This window comes from Ochotona curzoniae, unplaced genomic scaffold (assembly GCF_017591425.1).
Source record: "Ochotona curzoniae isolate NIBS_2020 unplaced genomic scaffold, NIBS_Ocur_1.0 contig_883, whole genome shotgun sequence".
NCBI classification, from domain to species: Eukaryota; Metazoa; Chordata; class Mammalia; order Lagomorpha; family Ochotonidae; genus Ochotona; species Ochotona curzoniae.
The window spans coordinates 38,095,716-38,117,500 of record NW_024466599.1 but is presented as its reverse complement, the minus strand read 5'-3'; the positions used below and the strand labels follow the sequence as shown (position 1 = coordinate 38,117,500).

The 21,785-nt window shown below is 39.9% G+C and overlaps 1 protein-coding gene across 1 annotated transcript in view; it reads right to left on the bottom strand.

The window, feature by feature from the left end:
* Positions 1-21,785, bottom strand: part of PPP3R1 (protein phosphatase 3 regulatory subunit B, alpha) — a 51,433-nt gene that overhangs the window by 5,316 nt on the left and 24,332 nt on the right. The window contains exons 2-3 of the mRNA XM_040993299.1: positions 15,963-16,002; positions 638-814 (exon numbers count right to left, since the gene is read on the bottom strand). Of these exons, the coding sequence (XP_040849233.1) occupies positions 638-814; positions 15,963-16,002 (217 nt within the window). The remainder of the gene's footprint in view (positions 1-637; positions 815-15,962; positions 16,003-21,785) is intronic.

Genomic DNA, 21,785 nt, shown 5'->3' with positions numbered 1-21,785 from the left:
CCGCTGTGCAAAGCCTGCACGGAGTTCTGGCTCCTGGCTTCTGCCTGGTGCAGCCACAGCTGCGGCAGCCACAGTGAGCCAGTAGAGGGAAGAATGAACTCCTGTTCTTTCTCTCTCACCATCACTTTTACTTTCAAATAAGTAATTTTCCCCAAATTAACATAACAAAATGTGTCAATTCCCTACTGAAACGCTTGTTTACTTCTAAGTATAGAACTAAACATAAATTATGCATCATTCTAATCTTAAATCACCATTACCTACATAGAACCTTAAAATAATTAAATCCCATTCTAAGATCAAATTCACATCCTAATTACTAGTTATTTTTTAATGATGATCTAGTATGGGTCTAATTTATTAAACTTATTCTTTACAATCAGTTTCTAATATTGTAAAATGGTACACACTCAGATTAACTTTCAAAAACAAAAGAAATATTAATCCCATCATGTGGGTTACCATAAAGGACAACTGATCATTTATCAATCAAAAAATATTTCAACAAGATGCATATAACCAAAATCATGAGGTTTAAACATAATCCATAAGACATTAAGCATATATTAAAAACTAACATTTTTCCAATTTTATACATCGAGCCAGAACATACGTTTAGAAAGCATTACTTTCTTACCTTTAAAGTCTACTTCACCATTCCCATCTGTGTCGAATATATCTATTACTCGCTGCACTAAAGGGTTCTGTTGTAATTCAGGCAGAGACATGAACTCTTCCACGCTCAAAGAACCAGAATTGTCCAAATCAAGCTTCTTAAATCTCTTTCCTAGCCTTTTGATTTCATCAGCATCAACTAAAAGAAAACAAAATCAGCAAGATTTAAGAATAATTTTATGATGGTCTTAGAAAAAAAATCCAATGTCCAATATTATAATTGCTAATTAAGCCAAATATTGTTAATCTCCTCTAAAGGAGAAAACACATGATAAATATTTCTACTTATTTACCTTTCTGCTTGTATGTACCTGCCATAATGTATAGACAAGTGCTGAGATGATCTAGGACAATGTTAAGCTGATTGTGGAGGTCACACCAGATATTTTGGTACTGCTGATGCTAAGCTGATCAGAGGTGCTATTGCACAGGCTAAATCAATCTCTGTTCTCTACCTAAGCACTTTTCTTTTTCTTTTTGAAATTTAATTCACTTTACCTTTAACAGTTCATAAATTAGGGCATATCTTAACCAGTCCCCCTCGTTTCACTCCTAGACATCCCATTACCTTTTCTGAATACAATATTGCCAGGTTCGTGAATGTTTATTTTCTTCTAAAGTATACCATTTTTAGTCCTTCAAAGTAACAGACTAATTCATATAAATAATTTTGAATATGGATTAACAAAATTAACTTAATCCAAAAATTAAAACATTGCCAAAGAAAGTTAAATTAGGTAAATGACATCTGTTTTGTCATTTACCCACATTAACAGAGATGAGATAATAATTTGTTAACACCTTCATATGAAGATACTTCAAAAGGTTCATACAAAAGTAAAAGCTAAAGCTTATACTAGGTGCACAAAAATTACGAAACTCATGCAGTTTTATAGCATATATTTTCCATGAATGAATGCACACAAATTTCATTTTAAAATAAGGTTTGAATACTGTAGGTGATTTATGAATAGCTGTACATGAATATTCTGACAGCAGCAGCCCGCTGTGGCCATGGGCAGCCGGCAGGTGAGGCTCAGCCACTGCTCAGCCCGCCAGGAGCACTAACCTGGGCAAGGACAAAAACTCCAGTGTTTACTGATTGCGTTTCATTTTTTATAGCATAGTAACATTGGAAACTTAAGTCAAATCACAGTAAGCTAAGAAGTGATCAGTAAAGTCTTAATGGATGAAGTTTAGAAAAATATATTTTAAAAGTGCCTTCTTGAGAAAACAACAGCAAGTTTAGTGCATTCAAGAACCAAGAGGCTTTCAAACAATAGCTGATGAAAATAAATGTACAGTGGCTCTTCAATTTTTATAAAATAGGTTTCTTTTTTTTTTTTTTAAAGATTTATTTTTATTATTTTGTTATTGGAAAGGCGGATGTACAGAGAGGAGAGACAGAGAGGAAGATCTTCCGTCCGATGATTCACTCCCCAAGTGAGCGCAACGGCCGATACTATGCCGATCCGAAGCCAGGAGCCTCTTCCGGGTCTCCCACGCGGGTGCAGGTTCCCAAAGCTTTGGGCCGTCCTCGACTGCTTTCCCAGGCCACAGGCAGGGAGCTGGAAGGGAAGCGGGGCTGCCGGGATTAGAACCGGCGCCCATATGGGATCCCGGGCGTGCAAGGCAAGGACCTTTAACCACTTGCGCCACCGCGCAGGGCCCTAAAATAGGTTTCTAATGAAACAAATGAACTAAAGAAACCATACCTCAAATTAGGAAGTACACTTCTCAATATAAAGCTCAAAAGTGATGGGCCATGGTACTTAAAACAGATCAGAATTAACTTAATTTTTAAGATTATATGCTTTGGTCCTATAATTTGAGCAGTCTTCCCTATTCATATTTTCCCCAGATTTGTGAATCTGCATCAGTAAGGTTGAGGCTACTGAGAGGCAAAGAGACAGACTACTGCCAACTGGCTCATTCTCCAAATGCCAGCATGCACAGGAATGGACTACAGTGGGAGCCACTACTGTAACTAGGTCTCCCAAATAGACAGCGCTCACCTGTAGCCACAGTCAGGATTTGAACCCAGGATCTCCAATGAGGGATGCAGGCATCCTAACTGGCAACTTCACAGGTAAGCCAAACACCCATCCTGGCCTTTGAGGACTTTCGAACATACAGTGATCAGAAACATCTTTACAGTGCTTTAATGAAGGCAAAACACAGAGGCCTCAATAATTTAATCAGAAATTCAAACATACACTTCATGAACACAATGGCTCTGAAAAATTTTCATCCCTCTATCTAAAAGTCATTCTTTAATGGGATAAAAGCAAAGTGTTATAATAAGTCTAATTTTTTCCATTTTCCATAATGGAATTAGATGTCCTTACTCTTGAGATAAGGGTGAGAGAGTTAATCTTCTTATTTACATGTCACTTGTTATCTCAGAGGCCACAATCTTTTTTTCTTTTTAAAGATTTATTTCTTGGGTCCTGCGGCGTGGCCTAGCAGCTAAAGTCCTCGCCTCGAACGCCGCGGGACCCCAAATGGGGGCCAGTTTTAATCCCAGCAGCTCCACTTCCCATCCAGCTCCCTGCTTGTGGCCTGGGAAAGCAGTCAAGCACGGCCCAAAGCTTTGGGACCCTGCACCCATGTGGGATACCGAGAGGAGGTTCCTGGATCCTAGCTTCGGATCGGCATAGCATCAGCCGTTGCGCTCACTTGGGGAGTGAATCATCGGACGGAAGATCTTACTCTCTGTCTCTCCTCCTCTCTGTATATCTGACTTTTCCAATAAAAAAAAAAAGATTCGTTTCTTTTCATGGAAAAGAAATAAAATCAGATGCACAGAAAGGAGAGACAGAAAGATCCTCTGTGCACTAAAGCCAGGAGGCTCCTCGCGGTACAGGATCCTAAGTCTCCAGGCCGTCCTCCAATGCTCTCCCTTTGCTACTTTACAGCCACAAGCAGGGAGCTGGATGGGATACAAACTGGTGTATGTATATGTGTATGTATGTGTGTGTATATATATGTAGATATGATCGCAGAGCTCGCGAGGGGAGGATTAGTCAATTCAGTCCTCTTTGCTGGCCCCACAGTTATTTTCACAGGTATATAATGGTGAATTGCTTTCTTTTTGCAATCTGTAGTTTTGTCTCAGTAACTCAAAACTGCTGGGGAAGTTTAACATAGTATCATCAAAGCAGATTACAAGTGGGAAAGGAAAGAATGCCTCCCCACACAGAATGAGGATGGATGTGTCAGGATCATTTCCTCTACAATGTATGGGTCATAATGCAGCACCTCCATATATAAGGAAATCATTTATTAGATTCTGCTTACTGAGGCTGGGACATGAACAGTAGTTTAAAAACCTGTTTGTTAAGAGGTTAAAATTGAAGTACCTGAAGAATCATGTTTCAGTTCAGAAAAATGGCATTCCATAGTCTTCATGAATGAAAAATGTGAAATTTCGGGGGGGAATATCATAGAGGAATCTTATTAAGTCTAGCAGCTAAAGTCCTCAGCTTGAACACACCAGGACCCCATATGGGTACTGGTTCTAATCCCGGTGGCTTCACTTCCTGTCCAGTTCCCTGCTGCTGATACCTGAACAGGTAATATTTTACTCAAAGGCACATGCCTGTATCTTGTAGAGTGTTTGCCATATTTTCCTCTAATAATTTGATGGTTCCTGGTTAGGCTTGAGTCCTTGATCCATTTAGAGCTCCTTTTTGTGTAAGGCAAAAGGTGGGGTCTTGTCCCTTTCTTCCGCCAAGCGGATATTCAATTGTCCCAACAGTATTTGTTGGAGACCAACTATTTCGTTCTCTCTTATGATTTACTTCTATTTCAATTGGAAACGCAGAATTACAGAGAATGAGAGACACAGAGAGAAAGATCTGTGATCTGAAAGATCTTCAAGCTTCACCTCTTTAATGACTACAATAGCCAGAACTGAATTGATCTGAAACCAGGAGTCAGGAACCTTTTACAGGTCTTCCATATGGATAGAGGGTCCCCAAGGCTTTTGGATATCCTCTACTGCCTCCCAAGCCTCTAGCAGGGAGCTGGATGGGAAGTGGAGCAGCCAGGACACAATCCAGGACCCAAATGGGATGCTGATGCTTGTATGTGGGAGATTAGTCAACTGAGCCACTGTGCCAACTCTAAGACCAATCTTCCCTGGATTATTTTCAATTCTCTTGTCTAAGATTAGTTAGCTCTGTATGTGTGGGCTCACATCTGGGATTTCTATTGATCTTTGGTTTATGAAGCAGTACCAGACTGTTCTATCACTTGTGTGTATGTCTTAAGACTTGGAATTGTGATTCCACCAGCCTAATTTCTATTCTACAGGGTAGCTTTGGCTATTTATGATCTCTTGTGTTTTCTGATAACTTTTTTATCTTTTTCAACTCTGAGTGGGATGTTGTTCAGATTCTGATTCGGATTGCACTGAATCTGTGTATTACTTTCATTAACCTGGACCTTTTGATGATGTTCATTCTACTGATCCAGGAACATGGTAACTTTCTCCATTTTTTCATGTCTTCTGTTTATGATTAGGTTTATTTTCCAGTCAAAGCCAAAAAACAAAAAAAAGGGTGTGTGTGTGGGGGGACTACATCAAACTAAGAAACTTCTGTACAAACACAACCCAACAATAGTGGACTAAATCCAGGATTTACAAACAGCTTCAGAAAGTCAACAGCAACACAAAAAAAACCTGCTAAGAAATTGCAGGAAGACAGAAGCAGGCATTTTTCTTTTTCTGTTTTTTTATGTTATTATTTTAGACGATGTTTGCATAGCTGATCAGGGTGGGAAGGATCTAGGGTTAGGGAGGAGAGGTGTGATCATTGTTTCCAATTTTTGTGCTCGCTTGGGCAGCACATATACTGACACTGTTTCCAAACTTTCTATTTCTTCTTCCCATTTCTGGGTGGGAGGGGGAAGACAGGAGGATAGACCATATCCAACCTTCCAACCATCCTAGTACCCAAGCCTGGGGAAAGGCCACCTGATATCAACCCAGAGGCACAGTGGCACATGCTCCAAAGGTTCTGCCCAGATTGATGCACTAGTTCCAAAATTGTGTTAATCTCACCAATCTTGGATGAGGAAGCCCTTCCAATGTCCATTGGCTGACGCAGCTGACCTTAAGAGTCTCCATTCACCCAGATATTTACTGTCATTGTTTGGCTGGGGTAGTTGTCCATGTGTTCTGTTCTCCATTCCCTGCCATGGTACCAGATATCCTCTGTAGGTCCCAACGAGCTACCATGCATCATAGTCTGCCATCCAGCACTCCATCCTCTATACTGAGGAGGACCAGTTTTTCTAGTTGGGCAATGGATCTGAGTCAGGTGACTTGGGCCAAGCCAGACTCCCTACCCGTGGGACTCATGGATCCAGTGCCCACCACCACACACAGGCCCAATGCCCCGGGCCATGTGACCTGGGGCCTGCCGGAAGCACTCCCTGGCCCCGCCCTCAGGAAAGAGCAGGCTTTTTTTCAAAGACCAAAATTAAATGGCTAATACAGGCCCGGCATGGTGGCACAAGTCGTTAAGCTCCTCGCCTTGCACGCCCGGGATCCCATATGGGCGCCGGTTCTAATCCCAGCAGCCCCGCTTCCCTTCCAGCTCCCTGCCTGTGGCCCGGGAGGGCAGTCGAGGACGGCCCAAAGCTTTGGGACCCTGCGCCCACGTGGGAAACCCGGAAGTCTCCTGGCTTTGGATCGGCATAGCATTGGCCGTTGCACTCACTTGGAGAGTGAATCACTGGACGGAAGATCTTCCTCTCTGTCTCTCCTCTCTGTATATCCGCCTTTCCAATAAAAAAAAAAAAAAAAATAATAATAATAAATGGCTAATACACACATGAAAAAAATGCTCAGGCTTCCTAGCTATTTGAGAAACACAAATTAAAAAAACCACGCTGAGGTTCTACCTAACAAACGGTGAAAATGAATGACCTACATACAGAAACTTCCTACCACCATCTGCTATCATGGGTGTGGGGACAAATGTACCCTGTCCCATTGTTGGTGGAAGTGTAGGCTAGTACAGTCACTAGAGAAGTCAGTATGGGGGACACTCAATCGACTGAAAATTGATCTGCCACACTCCCACTGCCACTATCCCACTCCTGAGAATATATCCAAAGAAAGTGAAATCTACATGTATGAAAACTGCCTGAATTCCTGTATTTATAGCAGCACAATCAACAACGGCAGGGACATGGAAACAATCCAAATGTCCAACAAAAGAAAATAAAAGAATAAAATTCTACCATTTACAACAAAGTGGTCCCAACTGGTACCCATTATGCTCAGTGAAACAAGCTATTCCCCGGAAAGTACAAACAGCATATGTTCTCTCTGGAATAAGACAAGCTGCAGGCCTGGCACAATAGCGTAGTGGTTAACATCCTCGCCTTGCATGCGCTGGAATTCATATGGTCGCCGGTTCTAATCCCGGCAGCCCTGCTTCCATTTCCCATCCAGCTCCCTGCCTGTGGCCTGGGACAGCAGTTGAGGACGGCCCAAAATCTTGGGACCCTGTACCCGTGTGGGAGAACTGGAAGAGCTCCTGGCACCTGATTGGTGCAGCTCCAGCCATTGCACTCACTTGGGGAGTGAACCATCGGATGGAAGATCTTCCTCTCTGTCTCTCCTCCTCTCTGAATATCTGCCTTTCCAATAAAAATAAATAAATTTTTTTAAAAAGTACATGCAAAATACAAAACAAATAGACACATAGGTAAAAATATATATATATTCTCATAGATGAACTGTATTATGAAGAGTAGCATACTGGGAAGTGAAGATACGTTGCATTAGGCATCTCTACCCTCAAAAAAAGGGACCTCTAGTGAAACAGTTAAATATGTCTTTAATATGATACTAGATTTTCTACCTTTGCCTATACCTACAAAGCCATGATACACTTAAATAACAGAATGGTGAACGTGTAACTAACAGACTATGTTACTGTAATAACATTGGGGGTGACCAATGTAAGCAATCCATCCATTGCGTATTAATAACTGTTTTCCTATTTTATAAACTTGGACTGGGAGATCTCAGATTTTACTGTCTTGCTTAAATTTAGGTAACAGTATATGTGACTTTATAAGATTTCTTATTTGATATTCTTCATAATCTAAATTTATAGGCAATTCAGTTATTGAAAAAGGTAATTCTCCCAAAACTGTCCTTCCAAAAAATGGAAAAATAACATGAGTTTTAACTTGGCAAACATGAGAAAGAGTGTCTGAGTCACAGATGAGTCAGGAGGGTGAGGTTGGTTTGTTTTTCCTTATCCATTCTCTTTCAGGGGAGTAGAATCCTAAGACTAGGGAAAATGATCTTTTGTTTTGTTTTGTTTTCACATGATTAGAAAGCAAGACTCACTTTATCCTTGTCTCCTATCCCTCCCACCCATCTGTGAGAGGTGAAGAGAAAGGGAGGAAGGTGAGAAAGATCCAGTGGGCTGTTATGACCCAAGCACCTGCATTAGCTCCTGGCTGGGTGGGAGCCAGGAGCTGAGAATGCAGTCCATGTCTTCTGGGTAGGTGGCAGAATGCAGTCATTTGATCCGTCAGGATTGCCTCCCAGAATCCACATTAGCAGGCAGCTAGAGTCAGGCGCTGGGGCTGGGTGTGTAACCTAGGTACATGCAGGGAATGTGGGTGTCTTAACCATGAGGCCTAAGTCCTGTCTTTTACAGAGACTGATGATAGAAGGTAGAATAAGTGTAGGAATTTGTTCTCCAAAAATACACTGGAACTAAATGGCAGATCTTCTGTGAACCTGCCAAAGATATATAATGGTACCACAGAGATCTGTGCCTAATTTGTAGAAGATTGGTAAGGGCTGAATTTCAAGAATTGAAATGCTGTTTTGTATATCTTGGCTTTATTTATAAGATTGATTTTGTTTACTTGAAAGGCAGAGTTAGAGGGAGAGAGACAGAGTATCATCCATCTGCCTGGTCACTCCCCAAATAGCCATAGTGTCTCAGGCTGGGTCACACTGCAGCCAGGAGCTTCTTCTGGCTCTCCTGCATGCATGCAGGGGCATCAACACTTGGGCCATCTTCTGCTGCTTTTCTAGGCTCGTTAACAGGGAGCAGGATGGGAAATGGAGCAGCATGGAATTGAACCAGTTCCCAGCTGGTGTCTCAGGTGGCGAATTTAGCTATGACACCACACCAAAGAGAGATATACATATATCTTGTCTTTAAGAAATAATTGTGATTGGCTTCCAAGCTAGCCATTTAAAAATATTGTAAATATTTATGTATAGATTCATAGCTGTGCAGTTAGCCAATAAGCAGGGGAGCCAAGTAAAATGAGTAGTGCTTTGCCTTTGAGTAAAATCTTTTTTAATATATATTTTATTGTTTTCCATGATACAGTTTTGTGTATATAGGTATTCCTTCCTCCCTCATTTAACTTTGATAACTTAAAAAATATGTATTATTGGGTCTGGCGCAATAGCCAAGCAGCTAACGTCCTCGCCTTGCATGCACTGGCATTCCATATGGGCGCTGGTTCTAATCCGGGCAGCTCTGCTTCCCTTCCAGCTCTCTGCTTGTGACCTGGCAAGGCAGTTGAGGACGGCCCAAGGTCTTGGGATTCTGCGCCCACAGAAGAGCTCCTGGCTCCTGGCTTCGGATTGGTGCAGCTCCAGCCGTTGCGGCCTCTTGGGGAGTGAATCAGTGTACGGAAGATCTTCCTCTCTGTCTCTCCTTTTCTCTGTATATCTGCCTTTCCAATAAAAAATATATGCATTTTTTTAAAAGTTAAAAAAAAATAAAATGTGTATTATTAAGTGCAGTTTTGTAAGTTTTGGCAATTGTGTATATAGACCTATGTAAGTAGAACTCCATTCAGCAGCTGGTGGAACAGTTCTACCACCTCAATCACACCTCCCTCATCAACTCCAGACAGCCAGTGCTTGTTTACATAGTCAGCTGCTGCAAGACATTTCTGTTGCTGCTAATTCAGAGCCATTAGGAATAAAGCAACTATAAATACTAGTGTCTATCTTAAACTAGTGGTTTTCTGGAACTGCTAGGTTATAGGATTATATGCCCAACTTTCTGAAACTGTCAGTTCTCCCAAGTGGAGTACTATTTTACATTCCCATCAGCAACAGCAGCTCCACATGCTTGGCAACATGCTAGTGCCAGGCTTTTCATGTATCTTTATCTGTGAAGTAAAGACTGCCACGCTAGTCTCTCCACACACTAAGCCAAATCCACCAGGTGTGAGTTTTTCAACTATGTTTTCCCAGTCTGTGAGCAACCTTTTCACGGGTGTCTTCTGAAAAGCAAAACTTTTTATTTTTATGAGATATTTTACTTCTATGATTTGTATTTTGTATGTTCTAAAAATCTTCACCCATTCATTGCTCTAAAGATGTTCTATTTCCCCTTTGAAGTTTCACCATTTTAGTTTTTATGTTTAAATCGATGGTCCATGTGACTTTTTCCATATGTAGTATAAGGAAAAATCTTATACTCTATAGAAGCATAGCAGTGTTGCTGGAAAATTTTCTCAAGTGGTATCTTTGGCATTTTTGTCAAAAATCAATTGTATATACATGGGTTGATCTTCTATTTTCTGTTCCACTGATTTATCTTTCACCAATATCAGAATGTTACGATTCATGGTAAATCTTTAAAACAGGAAGCTGTGCTATTATTGTTCTTCTACAAAATTCCTTTGTAATTCCACATTAACTATGAATTTGATAATTTTAATGAAAATATGCTTGGAGTGGGACAGCAATGTGGCATAGTGGGTCAATCTACCACCTGCTACAAAGGTAATCCAATATGGGCACTGGTTCTTGAGTCCTGGCTGCTCCACTTCTGATCCAGTTGCCTACTAATGCCTGGAAAAGCAGGTGATGCCCCAAGTCCTTGGGTCCTGCAATCCACACAGTGGACCAAGATGAGTCCCCTGGCTTTACCAGGGCTCAACAAACCCCTTGTTGAAACTCCCTGGGAAATAAACCAAAACATTGAAGAGATCTCTTTTTCTGTCTCTCCCTCTTGACTTTAAAACAAACTTTTGACTTTAAAACAAACAAATGTTTAATAAAATGACAAAAAGATGCCTGGAATTTAGGATTTTCTTGAACAGAACTGTCAATGTGAACAGAATGGAAAATAACAACTCTCCAATAAACAAACAGGATAACTGTTCTCCATTTCTTTAGGTCTAAGAATCACTCATTAATGTTCTGAAATTCGATCTACAGATTTTTCATATATTTGGTTACAATGAATATTTCCTGTTTGTATTCTACTATATTTGCCAACTTCATTTTCTGATTGCTCTTTACTCTTACAAACTACTAATTTTTGCATAGTGTCCTTGTATCCTCTCTACAACTATGTATTTCTTTACTCACACACTCACGCACACACATATGTATATGCACTCTTTTCTCTTCCCTGAACTCTCCTCCTAAGGATCAGCATTAGTTGAATTTATTTCTTGTAGTAATTTAAGATTTGCTAAATTTAATCTTATCAACTATGAATAAAGTCTTACTTCTTTTCTTGATGTCTTTTCTTTTTGACTTAATGCACTTTATCTAGGACTCCTAATAAATTATTGCAGAGACATAGTCTGCATAAAAAACTCTGCCTTTACCCCCAACCTTACGAGGAAATCAGTCAGCAAGGTGGCATGTCAGCTGTAATCTTTTTTATGTAACCCTTCACAGGTGCCCATTATGGAGTTGAGGAAGTTTCCTTTCATTTCTAACTTGCCACAAAGTATTTATTATGATAAGGTATCAAACTCTGTTATACCAATATTTGCTGTATCTTTCGGGAAGATCATCTTGTATTTCTTTCTCTTGTTCTGTCAATATAGCCACTCACATTAATTGTTTTTTTTTAATGTTAATGTTGTCGGAGTGGGCACTGTGGTAGAGCACATTAGGCTGCCTCTTGGGAAGCCGACCTCCCCAATCAGAAGGTAAAGAATCAAACTACTCCTCACTTCAGATCCAACTTCCTGCAGATGCCTCTGAGAGAGACAGCAGATGATAATGGATCAAGTCATTACATCCTTGCCAGTCTTGTTTCATCAGTCTCATTCCTGCCTTCCAGCGTTAAGTCAGACACAGCCCCTTTCCATTCCATTTTCCAGGTTTGTGTCAGCATATCTACTGTTCCCATGGCATATTTTATCTAAATGCTGGCTGTACTTTTCCTTAGTTTTGTACCACTTTCCACTCTCATTTCCAGGAAATGGAAATATGATATTTTTACATTTTCAAGAGTCTTCTACTTTCAGCATCAATATTCAAGATTTAGTTATGGTCCTTCCACAGTTCAATTTCATTTACCTCTAAAGATTTTCTGTCTTCCGCTTTTTTTTTTTTTTTTTTTTTTGCTTGCTTGAAGAAATTTCAGCATAACACATACAGTGGCTTTTACTTTTAAAAAAATATTTTTTTGAAAGACAAGGGTACACAGAGAAAATGAGAGACTGATATTTCCATCCACTGTTTCACTCTCCAAATGGCCACAATGGCCCTAACTGAGCCAACCCAAAGCCAGGAACCTCTTCTTGGTTTCCTGTGTGTGTGTGTGTGTGTGTGTGCGCACACGCAGAGTCCCTAGGACTTTGGCCATTCTCCACTGCTTTCCTAGGCCATAAATATGGAACTGAATGGGAAGTGGAGCAGATAGAACTCAAACCAGACTTCATATAGAGAGCCAATGCTGCAGGCAAAGCCTTATCTTACGCCAAAGTGCCGGCCCCTTAACTTTATTCTTGAAGACATTCTTTACAGACAACTCTGCGTTTCCTATTTTAATTGATTCTAGTTTTCTTTTTAGACCTATTACATAGTTAATGTTATCCTGGAATTTCCACTGGTGTCTCAGGGAATTTGCTTCTTGGATCTCATTTCATCATGTGCCTTGAACTTCTGTATCATTTTGCTGGGTGCATATCCAATTTACAGAGGCTAAGCTAAATTTCCTAAATTCTTAAATTTTCAGGAATGTCTTTAACTTGTTCTTATATTCAAGTGATCATATCACTGGTAACAAATTTGAACTTTTGGGATAAGAAGTTTGAATGATTGCTGTTTTTACATCCACTGCTGCTAAGATATGGATGTCAATAGACTCCTATTCCTTAAAAATAACACCTTTCTCTGTTCAGAAGCATTTGGAATTTTTTCTTTATTCTTGGAATCTTAAAATAAAAAATAAACCAAGACTCAATGTATATATTTAAGGATTTACTTATATTTATTGGAAAGGAGATGCAAAGAGAAAGATCTACCATCTGCTGGTTTACTCTCCAAGGAGCCGCAATGGATGGAGCTGAGCCAATCCAAAACCAAGATCTAGGAGCTTCTTCAGGCTTTTCATGTGGGTGCAGGGTCCCAAGGCTTTGGGTCATCCTCAATTACTTTTCTAGGCCACAAGGAGGGAGCTGAATGGGAAGATGAGCAGTCACGACACAAACCCACGCCTGTAATGTGATTCCAGAGTTTGCAAGGCAAGGATTTGGCCACTGAGCCAGACCCTAAATGTACATTTACTTACCATTCCTAGTTACTGGATCTAGATTTAAACTCAGGCATTCCAAATTTTATGTGTATGTTTCAAGCACTAGACCAAATGCCCACCCCTACATCTATTTCGAAAATCCCTTATATTCTAAACCTTCAAGTCGCCTGTATATTTTCAATCTAGAAACAAAAGTGCTTAAATACAAAACTGTTCAAAGTTGGAACTAAAAATGCTTTTATGATTTCTACAGAGTTTTTCACTGTAGAAGAAAACATTCATTCAGAATGCACCAAATTATTCTTGGGTCACCTACTTAGGAAACTGAAAAGTCTTTTTAGGTAAAAGACTTAATTTGGTGGCAAAGGAGGACAGTGCAATGGTATAGCAACCTAAGCTTCTGCCTGTGGTGCCAGCATTCCATATGGGCACCAGTTTGCGCCCAAGCTGCTCCACTTCTGATCCAGCTCCCTACTTACAGCATAGGAAAACAGTGGAGGATAATTCAATTCCTTGGACCATGCATCTGTATGAGACACCTGGAAAAGGCTCCTGGTTCTGGATCAGCTCAGCTCCAGGCATCTCAGTAGATGGAAGGTCTCTCTCCGTATCTCTGTCTTTCAAATAAAAGTCTCAAAAAGGATTCTGCATAATGATTTTGAAAGTTTCTTGCTTGCTCAACACTGTACACACAGCAAATATTCAAATCACAAACAGAATCCCATTAGCAGAAGCAATAAAACTATGAAAAGTACAAAGCCTAATAACTCACTTTTATCTTCTACTGAGCATAAAGTAATACTAAATAGCATGCCTGCAAAAGAAGCCAAGAGTCTTACATCTCAGTTTTAAAGTTTATACCAGAAGAAGGTTTGAATGATGTTTACCACTTTTGGCATTATAACCATGACACACTGGTTTCCATGCCAACAGACAAAATATTAAAGGATAGTATAGACATAACTAAACATTAAAGGAATGAAGCTGCTAGGAAGATATGGAGCTGCTTGAAAATATGGAGGAAGAGGTGAAGCAAAAAGCAGAGTAGATAGACTGGGTTAATGATCTAGAACATGTAAAAACTGTATGACCAAGAATTTAAGTCCTTTAGTCCTATTTTTAAATACTATTATGAATAAAATAGACTACAAGGAATAAACATTCTGTTCCACATATCAAATACTGATTTTTTTTAAGGTTATTGCTTAAAAAAAAACCTGTTAGAATGGAAAACTAATGGTACCATCCTGCAGCATTAAAAGGGCTGGTATTGTGGCACAGCAAGTGAAAGCAAGTGAAAGCTGCCACCTGTGAGGCTGGAAAACCACATGGTCACCAGTTCATGTCCAGGCTACTGCACTTCCAGTCCATTTCTCTGCTGATCTATCTAGGAAACGGTGTGGAAGTCCCAAGCACCCAGGTCCCAGCAATCCACATGAGATACAGATGGAGCTACTGACGCCTGGCACCAGCCTGGCCTGGCAGCCATCTAGGGAGCTGAACTACAAGACGGAAAATGTCTAACTCAACCTTTCCAAATAAATAACCAAATCTTTAAAAAAGGTGGCGGGGGGGGGGGTCAAAATGAACATGCATTTGATCTAACAATACACTAATACCGATACTGTGGCTGGTATAAGCCCTTCTAATTCTTTGTAATATTAATAATACAAGTACTATTATCATAAGTTAATATACCCACTTTTATATGTTAGGGTATATATGAAAGTTGAAGATCTTTCTTGAGCTCAACAACAGAACATTTTACTATTACAAAAAGGTTTTAGGCAAGACTTTTTTATCCTGGAAACCTTCTGACCATTCTGATACAGAGAATCTTCAATCTCAAGATTTAAAAGCCCTAACAATAAGTTTGTGATTCCATTTACTCAAAAACAAACAAACAAAAAACACACCCCACAGATTTAACATACATCTGTGCACATCATCCGTTTATGCTTCCTGAATATACGGGAGGCCAAGGCAGTTTGTTAGGTCTGTGTGACTATCTGGGGTTCACAAAACTGTGTTACGGCAGATAAAAGCACTGTAATTGCATTATTTTTCCCTCTTACCAATATCTTGGAAATCACGCATAGAGAAACGCATCTGGATCAAGAAGTCAACAAATAGAAAAGAGCTCCTACAAATCCACTTTGAAACTTTGTAAACTTAAACTGTTGGGTTTTCCCCCAAGATCCAAGGAGTTATAGCACCAAGCAGGTGTTAGATTGGCCGACCACCAGGGAAAGAATAACTCAGCCAAATATGTGAAAAGAATTTAGATGCCCTTTATATCAGGGAACCACGGTCACGGGCTTCCCTTCCCCATGCAGCAGAAAGATAGACGTGAAGGAGAGAGATGCAAAGAAGAAGAGTGTGGAAGAGATGGGGAAGGGGCCCTTTAAACCTCTTCCTGACACGGGAGCCAAGATGGGAGGTTGCCTCTGCCCTTATTGGTGGGGGATATGGGTCTGTGCCCCTCATTGGTACTACGGTGGTCTCAGCCCCTGAGGGGCCACCAGAATTTCACCATCCATTCTGCGTCTGGTTGGAGGCAAACTCCACCCTTTTCTGGTTACCGTAGTAGCCACCAGCAGGTGATTTTAAATTTCTCTAATTATTTATAAAGATATGTCAAATTCACCAACCACTGCAAATAGTTAACTCTGCTATATTAGTATGTAAATATATATCATATTATGTGTGATAAACACACACACACGTATGTGTACAAAAGAAAACTCTTAACAAGAATATTTGACTTACAGTGTGAGCACATTTCCAAGGGGTAACTTGCCTCATTTCCCTGGGGAGGAAAAAAAGAAACAATTAGTCACTAAACTGACACAAATTTCTTTAAAATATTAAGCAACTATTTAAAAACACAAAACAAATAAACCATAAACATAAGTAAAGTAATATAAATATACTATACTTATAAACTAATATATAATACTATAGAATACTAATAAGTATAAATAAGCATTTTTTCCTTCCTTTACTTGCCATATCATGGCATCTTTAAGTTTCAGAAAGTTATTATAAAGCAAATTAATACAGTATCACAATAATTTGAAAATATAGTAAAGGGGAATGGGGGGAAGGTGGAATGCCTTTGCTTTTAAATATGTATTGTGAAAAATGCAAAATCTGGGCCCAGTGCTGTAGCCTAGTGGGTAAAGTCCTTGTCTTACATGTACCAGCATCCCATATGAGCATCAGTTCTAATCCCGGTCAGCCCCGCTTCCCATCCAGCTCCCTGCTTGTGGCCTGGGAAAGCAGTAGAGGATGGCCCAAGGTCTTGGGAAGTTGCACCTGTGTGAGAGACCCAAAAGAGGCTCCTGGCTTTGAATTGGCTCAGCTCTGGTTTTTGCAGCACCCTGGGGAGTGAATCATCGGATGGAAGATCTTCCTCTCTGTCTTTCCTTCTCCCTGTACATCTGACTTTCCAATAAAAACAAAATAAATCTTTAAAAAAATGTTTTATCAGTACATTAGAATCTTCAGCAAATAGAGGACCTCTCTGTTCCCCCAACTTCTGGAAATCTGCCTTTCAAATAAGATAAATAAATCTTTTTAAAAATTAAAAAAAATAAATTTCATGTAAAAAACATTAACAGTAAAGCAAAAACAGGGCAGTACAAAGACACACAGCACAGTCAATGTAATTTTTCTCCACATTATATTCCTGCTGAATAATCAATTAGAAGAGGCATTTAGAGCTTGATCACCAACCCTACCCCCGGATCCTGAGCTTCTATCAAGGAGTGTTACACTCGGCCTATAAGGCATGATTGCTGACATCCAAAGCCAAGTACAATTATACCTAGAGCAAAAAAGGGTTTCTCTGTAAAGTATTATATGAGATAACTAGAGGGGCCAGCACAGTGGCTCAACTTGCTAATCCTCTACCTTGTAATGCCAGCAACCCATACTGGCACCAGTTCATATCCTGATTGTTCTACCTATGATCTAGCTCTCTGCTTATGGCTTGGGAAAGCAGTGGCAGTTGAACCAAGTCCTTGGGCACTTACACCCACAATGTGGGAGACCCAAAAGCAGCTCCTGGCTCCCAGCTTCAAGTCAGCTCAGCTCTGGTCCTAGGGAGTAAACTGTTGGATGGAAGACTTTAGGTCTCTCTCTCGCGCTCTCTCTTTTTTAATTGGAAAGGCAGATTTACAGAGAAAAGAGACAAGAGGAAGATCTTCTGTTCACTGGTTCACTCCCCAAATGGCCATAATGGCAGAAGCTGAGCCAATCCAGGAGCCAGGAGCCTCTTCCAGGTCTCCCACATGGGTGCAGGGTCCCAAGGCTTTGGGTCATCCTCCACTGCTTTCCCAGGCCACAAGCAGGGAGCTGGATGGGAAGCGGAGCAGCCAGGACACGAAACTGCACCCATATATGACACCGATACATGCAAGGTGAGGATTTAGCCACTGAAATAATTAAAAAAAAAAAAAAAAAAAGAAGCTACTGCAATATAGATGAAACTCAAAAAATTTGTGCTAAGTAAAAGACACAGATACATTTGTGTGGTTTCACAACAATCCACAGACAAAAAGGAAGACTGGTCGGAGCCAGGCACTGCAGGGAGAAGACAATGAGAAACAACTGAACCTGACTATGGCCTTTCCTTCTGGAGTCAAAAACAGTATGGAACCAGAGAGAGACAAGTCTGATCTAATTCAAGAGCCTTTTCAAAGCAGAGTTTTCTTTGGCTTAGGAGTGGGAAAGTCAGAGGTTCAAACCATGAGGAAATCAAAGCAAGGCAGATGGTGGGGGCCACCTGGTACTGAAGGGTGGCCTCCAGATTGATATCAAGCAAGGAAACAGATTTCAATCATACATCAGCACACAGGTCAATTCCGCCAACCATCTGAAACAGCCTGGATACAAACTCTTCCTCAGAATACCCCTAAATCTGAGTGGCATCTTCATTTCACCCTTATGATACAGTGAGAACTCAGTCATGTCGTGGTGAAACGTAAGCCACAGAAAATGAAATACGGCCTGGCAACGATTCATGTCTCAGGTGCTCCACTTCCCATCCAGCCCCCTGCTTGTGGCCTGGGAAAGCAATCGAGGACGGCCCAAATCCTTGGGACCCTGCATCCACAAGGGAGACCTGGAAGAGGCTCCTGGCTACCGATCAGTGCAGCTCCAACCATTGCAGTTGCTTGGGGAGTGAACCAACAGATGAAATATGTTCCTCTCTGTCTTTCCTCCTCTCTGTGTATCTGACTTTCCAATAAAAATAAAATAAATCTTTAAAAAGTTCAGATGTAAAAGGCAGATGGAGAGGAATGTGAAGTAGTACTGGATAATGTTTTCAAGCGACACATATAACCTGTACACCTCGATCAAGCAAGTTTGTAAAAACTCAAAAGCAAGGGCCTCAGCGCCAAGTATAATACAAGTAACTTGGTGCTTACAATTTTTTCATTCCTTGCTTTGTTGCCTTCTCAAATTTTAAACTCCATTAAGGCTATACCTGTCATCTTTTGATATCCCTTATCAGGTTTAACACTGTGTTAAATTTATTTTAAGGAAGAATTTTATAGGTGGTTGGTGAAAATCAGGAACTTAATACTGCATTTTAAGCATCAGTGAGTTAAAAGAAATTAGATTGAGGACATTAGAAGACTCAAATTCTTGAAAGCCTAGTTACCAAAGTAGTTTTTTCTTCCTTACAATTAATATCTATTAAGCATGTAGATCTAAATACATTTAAATAAGTAAGCAGTACCTGAATACTGAAGTAATATTTATAGTTCACAAGGAGAGCCTATAGCCAAATAAGGCCGTGTTGCCACGTCTTAAAAGCCCACTAGTAATAAATGTCTAAATATTCTGACAGCTTACCCTTTGAGAATATTCCAAGTCTTATAGACTGCATCTATAACATTTATTTTTATTCTCTCAAATTATAACACTTTAAGATCAAAGTAATTCTAAACAAAATGAGATAAATTTCTAAAATATTTTCTTCATTTCTTTTTGAAAATTTACTTAGATAATATTTTCCTAATCCCTACTGATAAAAAAAAACTGGTCAAAATGCATTTTTCAAATAAATGCTAAATAGCACGGCTTGAAGCAAAAGTTACAATGTGAATGTCTACCTACTGAAGTTTGCCAACTTTCCAGAATTCATGTAATTATTGTAATGAAATCAACTTTCCCTAAGGTAAAATTAGCAACTATCTTAGTATTTGTTTTAGGACAAATATTCCTTATTCTTGGAAAGAGAGCACAAAGTGAGAAAAACGCTGTGTAAATTTGAGGGAAAGGGAACAATAAGACCCAAAGACTTCAGAAGCAGAAAATAAGAAACAAACCAATGTCAGTAAATTAGAGAACAGGTCTAAGAAAATGTACATCTGCAAGCATCCCTCTAATAGCATGGAGAAAATAAGTTAGATTCCCTAGTGCAAATCTGTGACTAGTAACGCTGATGGCTTCTGCATGCTGAGGAGCCTCTGAGGAGACAAGGAAAAAGGATGAGAGAAATGAAGTACGAGAGAAAACATAGTGAACAAAGAAAGTAGACAGCATCCTGTCAATAAGACAGGAAGTTTCCCAAATAAAACTTCATGTTTTGCCATTTCCTTTTACCGGCTTCTGCAACCTTCCACGTAAGAAGAGAAAAAGCAACAGGAGTCACAAGTTGTTAACGCCATACATCCAGCATGACCTTGAGCCTCAGCTACAAATCTGCACCAAGAACTTGTGATCCTCCATAAAACTAATTGTGACACTACCAACATGGCAGGGATATTCACTAAAACAACATACTACAGAAAGTCTGAAAAATGAAATTTTGTGCAAAAACTATTTAAAGATATGCACAATTGTTTCATAATACATTTTTCGAGAACTTTATTTGAAGCACTTCTGTTTGTATGTATGTGTGAGTATATAACTAATTTAAATAATGAATTTTTTAAAAAAAAAAAAGATTTATTTTTATCATTGGAAAGTCAGATATACTGAGAGGAAGATCTTCCATCCAATGATTCATTCCCTAAGTGGCCGCAATGGCTGGAGCTGAGCTGATCCAAAGCCAGGAGCCGGGAGCCAGGAGCTTCCTCCAGGTTTCCACTGTGGGTGCAGGGTCCCAAGGCTTTGGGTCGTCCTCCACTGCTTTCCCAGGCCACAAGCAGGGAGCTGGATGGGAAGTGGGGCCTCTGGGATTAGGACTGGTGCCCATATGGGATCCCAGCACATACAAGGCAAGGACTTTAGCCACTAGACTATGGCACCAGTCCTATTTTTGTCTTCTTTATTCTTGTCTCCTTGTGGGTAACTTGGCCCAGTTTTAGATTTCTACTTCAATTATTATTATTTTTTTGCATACACCTCCTTGAACAGAAATCTCAATAGCTGCTCTATACTTTCATTATATGCACAAACTTCTCAGTCTACTTACTGGGCCATCATTACTCTTCTGGTACAAAGTATTTTAAGCATACATTATGTTTCTGCTTCTCCAATCCTGGAATCAGCTATTTCTCCTAGGAACTCAACTCCTTGTACTGGAGAATAGTTAACAATAACTTTTGATGAGAAAAATCCTTAATTTTAATGTAGTCTAACCTATTTATCTCTTATTTTATTTTATGATTAATCCCTAACCTACTTAGTGAGTTGTCTGGGCATAAATTCTACTGTACAAATCTTCACTAGTTCCTTTATTAACATTCTGAAAATTTGTATGTGAAGCGGCTAAGATTATGACATTTATTCCCTTTAACAGAACCATTAACAAGGGATGTACACATGAAATCCAGAGAGTAGAAGCACGCAGATTCTAAGGCCTCTCAATCATAGAATTTGTAAGGGTTGATCTCCAGCAAGTACTTATAGAACCTGCCTCAAGAAAGATCATGGCTGGAGACACAACTTCATATACATTATGCCATTCTCTCCCAAAATACAGTCATTAAAATAAAAAAAAAAATCAATAAAAAAGATTAGCATGACAACATTTAAAAATTAGGGTAAGGGGCAAGTGTCGTACCTAATGGTTAAGATTCCCTCGCCCCACACTGGAGCGCCTGGGATGCACTCCCAGCTCTGGCCTGAGAGCCCCCGAGATGATTCCAGCAGGTAGGCTGCTGCCACACACATGTCAGGCTGGGTCTGAGTTCCCAGCCCCCAGCTGGGCCAGCTGCTGCAGACATCTGGGCAGTGAACCAGATGATAGGAAACAGGTACCCTCTCCCCTTTTTTCCCTCACAAATAATAAAAATAAATTCTGAAAAAAACTGCTTCCTTTTTAAAAAAAAATTGGAGTAAGATAGTTATTTAAGATAAAAACAAATGACTAAATATAGTAGATAAATCAGTAGAACACAGTCCTATTATAGGAACTTTCAACATTCTTATGGCTCTAACAATCTATATTGCTTTATTTCTTACATCATCGTGGCAGACATACTCAAATTCTATTATGTTTAAGAATGAGGTTCTGGAAATCAGAGGAAAGTATGAAGGAGTAAAGAACAGTAAAAGGAATAAAAAAATTACACGCAATTTTAGGCAGTTGGGTCACATTTAATACAAGTGATATTAAAATGAATAATGCCA